At 41.6% G+C, this 5654-nt stretch overlaps 1 protein-coding gene across 2 annotated transcripts in view; it reads right to left on the bottom strand.

The window, feature by feature from the left end:
- Positions 1–976: 976 nt before the first annotated feature.
- The window catches only part of LOC307157351 (tripartite motif-containing protein 16-like), a 15057-nt gene continuing 10379 nt past the window's right edge, over positions 977–5654 (bottom strand). For both annotated transcript variants that reach the window (XM_079869239.1, XM_079869240.1), the window contains exons 4-6: positions 2326–2485; positions 2125–2172; positions 977–1892 (exon numbers count right to left, since the gene is read on the bottom strand). In XM_079869239.1, coding sequence (XP_079725365.1) covers positions 1375–1892; positions 2125–2172; positions 2326–2485 — 726 coding nt within the window. In that variant the 3' untranslated portion in view covers positions 977–1374. The remainder of the gene's footprint in view (positions 1893–2124; positions 2173–2325; positions 2486–5654) is intronic.

Consider the following 5654-nt stretch of genomic DNA (forward strand, 5'->3'; position numbering starts at 1 on the left):
GTATGCTTACATACTCTTCAAACCAGCAAGAGCTCACTCAAAACTCATCAACTCTTCCGTAAGATCCTTCGTTGAACTTCGTCAAAGAAAACTCTCTCAGAGTAGCTCCAGCAGCTCCAGACTCAGAGGAAACTCCGTTGCATAGCAACCCGCAATCCAGGAAATCCCGCAAACGAAGCAGCACCCGGCAAAGCCAACCAACCACTCACCATCGAGTGCTGTCCCTCAGAACGCATCATCGACCGACTGCCAGCCAATCAGCGCCGAAGAGATTCCCTCCAGCAACTTCGTCACAGAAGGGGACGCACGCGCTCACACGGGAGCATCCAAACGCAAGTACACAATCTCCTAATTCTGGCTGAACTGGTGCAAATCTTATTAGGAAAACAAACTAAGATTAAAGTGCTAGTAGATTGATTCTCTCAGGTTGCGGTCAAGAAATAGTGTTTAACGCTAGACATTTGGGACTCCATTCACCCTCCGTTGATAACATCACTTTTCTCTGTCACTGTTTGAATGAATGTTTGTGTGTTTTCGTTAGTTTAGTTTGTGTGTATTAGAGTAGTTCAATAAAGTCTTGGTTGATTTTACATACAAGCGTCTTGTGCTGTGTGCTTACAAGTTACTGCCTTAAACTGTAGATTTTGTTACCTTGCTCATAATCAGTTATCATAATTTTATGATATTATTACCGTAGGCCACGGGATAATATTCTGTCCAGAATTAATAAAATACCCTAATCTCAACTTATCGGTGGACGAATAGTTGATAAAGTGTTAAATATTAATTCTGAATAATTTGCATATTAATTCGATTTTTATTCACTGTAATTCAATCCCCTTTGAGTTATATTGATCTTAATTCCCTTATTAAACTTACATTGGCTAGAGGGTTCGGGGGTACCTTATATCGTCTGGACCAATCATAAGTACCTTGAATATATCAGATCTGCTAAACGACTCAACTCCAGGCAGGCTCTGCAAAAAAAGATTTTTATTGAATGATACATTTTAATAAATCATGTGTGATCATTTCAATTCAAAGTTAATTTTAATAGTTATATAAAATTATTTATGTGACACTACAGTAAGAACTGAATGACTGATTTCCATCAACACAAATAGAGTTTGAGAAAAGCACAGATACACACAATCACTCATCAAGACTCACAAACACACACTGATCTGACTGTCTATATGAGGATTCATTACACACATTTATTCTGACATGTTATTTCACTGACAGAAGATCAGCTGTAGAATTAATGTAATGAAGAGAAAATAAAGAGACTATTACTGAGATCTCATTGTTACTGATTTATCATGGAGCTCAAAGCATTATGGGTAAAATCTCTCTACAGTCTGTTCTCATTCATCAACACAGTTTCACTGATGATCTAGTATAAACACCAAACCCAGAATAGAGCGGTTGAGTGAATGTGGTTTGGACTGTGTGGATGAGGCTCATTTTGTCAGAGACGCTGTAGAAGGACAGAGTTCCTGCACTGTAATCCACATACACTCCTATTCTACTGTTGATGGACTTTACAGGGAGTTCAGTCTGGATGCGATTGTGTCTAAATGAGTATCTGGAGGAAGAGCAGAACAAACTCCAGGACTGATCATTAGATCCAAACACACTCTCATTACTCCGTCCCTTCCTGCTGATGCTCTTATATGACACTGATATTTCCACACTACCACTCCACTCAATCTCCCAGTAACAGCGTCCACACACACTCTCTCTACACAACACCTGACGATAACTATCAAATCTGTCTGGATGATCAGGATACGGCTGATCTGTGTAAGTGTTAGTAATCACTCTGTTCCTCTCAGACAGACGGAGGCGTTTATTCACTGTGTTCAGATCCAGAGTGAGCTGATGGGAATCTGATGGAGAGAAAACACATCAGAATCAGGAATTATGAATCTGTCTGATCTTTTATTATAGCTGAACTCTTCATGTTCAATATATCAGCAGGGTCTCAGTACAGTTTACCAGATATCCTGTGCAAATCATCATTTACATGATCAACTCTAAAACTCTTCTGTCATGTTTTCTTTCACCTTCTACAGGAAGATCATGAAGACACTTTCTCTGCTTGTTTTCTTAGTGACTTACATTTTAGGAAGTCGTTCCTGGTTCTGGGAACAATGTTGGTGAAAGTGACTGTGGAAATCAACAGACATGAAGAGTGTGATTATCATGTCGAGAGAAAATGATCCCTGCATCCGTTCCTAAGACTTTTCTAATATGATCTTCTACATGATATGAGATGATGGAGGATCATTTCTGAGAGCTGATGAATCTCCAGGACTTTACCTCTGTCAGAGATCTTCTTCAGCTCCTCTTGGCAGAAATCCTCCAGTTTGTCTCTCAGCTGACGGACAGATTCTCTCACAACATCAAAAGAGGAGAGAGAACTGAAGGGATTGTCATTTACGTCTGTAGATTCAGGAGGAGCTGAGAGAGACTGGAAACTCTACAGAAAACAGAAATCAAAGCTCATCACCTTCACACTTCATCAATAACCTGCACTACTGTCAGATTCAAGCTCTTGTTGATCTTGACATCTTTAGTAACTTAAATATATCCAGCTCTTTCACAGCATCAAGTACATTTTTCTTCATAATCATTATATGACATTAGAGCAACAAATTATAGAATGTTTTGGATGATAAAACATTTGCTAAGAACATAAATGTTGAGTAGTTTGAGGATTGAGTAGATTTGCTCAGGAAAAGCAGTTCAAAGGCTACGATTAGATAATTATTGAGCAGTTAGTGATCAGGTCAGGTAGAAGCATTGCTATATTTCTGTATTTTTCGATCTTGGACCCATGAGAACTTCGTGGGAATGAGAACAATTAATCCAACTGCATGGATACCAAAATAGCTGGAAGCAATTACTAAACAAATGGCAAATTCTGTGTTTTCTAATACATTTATTATTTTCTGCATGGCTTGCTTCCGATGGCTCTGCATGAGCTCATGGCTCCATCTAGTGTCTGTATTCGGGATATCCTTAGGATCCCAAAATGATCAATCATGCTGGGTTTGTCTACATCCTGACCACAGTGTGTGATTTGCAAGCTGTTAGCAAAAGAGAGTCTTAAACCTTCCAAAATGCTAAGACACTTGACAACTAAACACAAATGACTGCAGCCACTTGAGTTTTTCCAGGGTAAACTACAGGAGCTGCGTGTGGTCAAACATCAGAGCTACAGAAAACTGCTACGGTAAATGAGAGGCTCTTCACGCTTTGTTCATTATCTCTCATTGGATTGCCACAACTGGGAAGCCACACAATTTAGCCAAGGCTTTTTTCCTACCCTGTGCTAAAGAGACTGTTTCTGTTATGTGTGGACGAAGCGCTGCTGATCAGTTACCATTGATATCAGTCTTAAATGATACAGTAACTATAATCATATTGGGCGGATGGCAACAGATGTGAAAGAGAAGATAATATTGCCGGAGAAGCACAATTATTAGTTTACGTTAGATTTGTCAATGAAGGACAAATTAAGGAGGATTTTGTGTTCTGTTGCGGCCTAGAAAATGCCACCGGATATGAAACAAGTGATTGATGAAGCTGCCGCGCAGTCAATGCAATAAACTAGGTCTGAATATATGCAAAAATATCAATACAGCTAACTATCGCAATATTTTTTCTCACAATAGTGTATCGATATTCCAACCTCTAGTATCGATACTTTTTTAAAATCATGTTTTAAACAGATTTAAAATGACGTTAACATTTCATCAAATCCCTCTGTGTGTCAAACGACCTTCTCAGTTCCTGTACATCGCTGACTCATAACATATCATAACAGTTTATATATCCATCATATACATTCATATGGCCAATGTCTCAGAAGTAAGTGGGAGGGAGAATGCCGGAAAAAATGAGCGCCTCCAGCTTGCAGAGCCGATGTGTGGATGCACTTTGGTTTAGGGGTGTGCTTTATCATGATTTATGATCGTGGACAATTAAAATGAATCCACAATCTGCTTTTGAAGAAATATCGTAGTATCGTGTGTACCAGTTGCAGTTCTAGCGCCTCCGTCTCATGATGTGACGTACATTCACATCACATGTTTAGGCAGAGGTAGAGTGACACTCACGGGACACTGTAATTCACAAAAGTTCATTATTTGCATGTGCTTGCCTTACCGGTTAAACATTTTATTCTCGTGGTGATGCGCTGTTCTAACATACACTTTTCTCACAGCGCTGGGCGGACGGTCCCTGCTGGCCCATGAATGGGGAGCAGCCATAATTTGGGACAACCAGTCTAGAGGGCTTGCACCGTTTCTTGACGGAAGCCGCTCATGACGTCGGACGGGCGAGCCCTACCGGCTGATGAATGAAGAGCACCGTGATTTAAACCACCTGACCAGGAGGGCCCTTGTTGCCTCTGACGGGAACAGCTCACAGCGTTAGGGCCCTACTGGCTGTCGAATGCGGAGCAGCACGATTTAGAAATGCTCGATCGGGATGGCTCATGCCGCTTCTTTGACGGGAGCAGCTCACAGCATCTGACAGCAGAGTGACAAATTTTGGAAGCCGGGCCAAGAGAATTCTCGCTGCATCCGCTGGGAGAATTCTCTTACTGTACGGAGAAAGAGGAAACAGATGCCAGCTACGTCCGATGCTTGACTTTTGGAGAATGGATTTGAAGTGTTTCTGGAACCAAAAGCGTGTCATGGGTTTGTTAGAGTCATCTATGAATGCTTGAGGGAGCCGAGGTTACATTGCTGCAGAAGTGGAGAATTTTCCAAAGAAACGTGGCTCAGTGCGAGCAGGGATATAACACTGCTGCTGCAGTGAAGGTATGGTTAGACAGAAACTGAGCTCCTGCGGGAGCTGAGATGACATCACTGTTGCAGCAGTGGAGAACATTAGCTAGAGAAATTGAGCTCCAGCGGGAGAGTGAGGGGACATCACTGTTGTGGCAGTGAAGGCAAGGTTAGCCAGAAACACAGGGACAGTGAAGAAGGTCAACCAGATGAATGGAGCTCCTGCGGGAGCGGGGAGATAATTCTGCTGTGGCTGTGAAGGCAAAGTTAGCCAGAGACGGAGCTCCTCTGGGAGCGGAGGAGATGACACTGCTGAAACAAGTGGGATCCTGCAGGAACAGTGGGGAAGGTGGATATGGTGAGCTTGTAGATTTAGAGGTTTAAAGTTTAGAGGGCGGCCTTGCAGGATTATGCGCATCTGGAGTTTAGTGGCCGAGCAAACATAGCAGTTTGCGTTTAGGACAGTTTCAAATGTCTGGGAGGGTGGGGGAGACCAGAAATATCCTTTTGATTCCTCATTGTGCAGTACGGCCTGGAAATTGTATCCAAGTTAATGACCAGAATTCAATGGATGTGGCTAGACCCATGGTTTATCCTGGGTAATTGGAATCCAAGGCTGAGAGATTGATTACTAAAGTATTTGTATTTATTTTATTTATTTTGAGTGAATACAGAAGAAGCCTTATAAGGTTTTTAACCTGCGTATATTCACCTCTGATGCATCAATTTGCTACTGTAGTCGTTTCGTGTTGGGTAATCATCAAACAGCAAAGTATAATCTGATTTAGATGATCATTTGTTCCTTTATCTGTTGCTGGTTTGAGTGGCACACACGCTTTCATTTAAAGAAGT

Source organism: Squalius cephalus (assembly GCF_949319135.1).
Source record: "Squalius cephalus genome assembly, chromosome: 4".
Taxonomy (NCBI): domain Eukaryota; kingdom Metazoa; phylum Chordata; class Actinopteri; order Cypriniformes; family Leuciscidae; genus Squalius; species Squalius cephalus.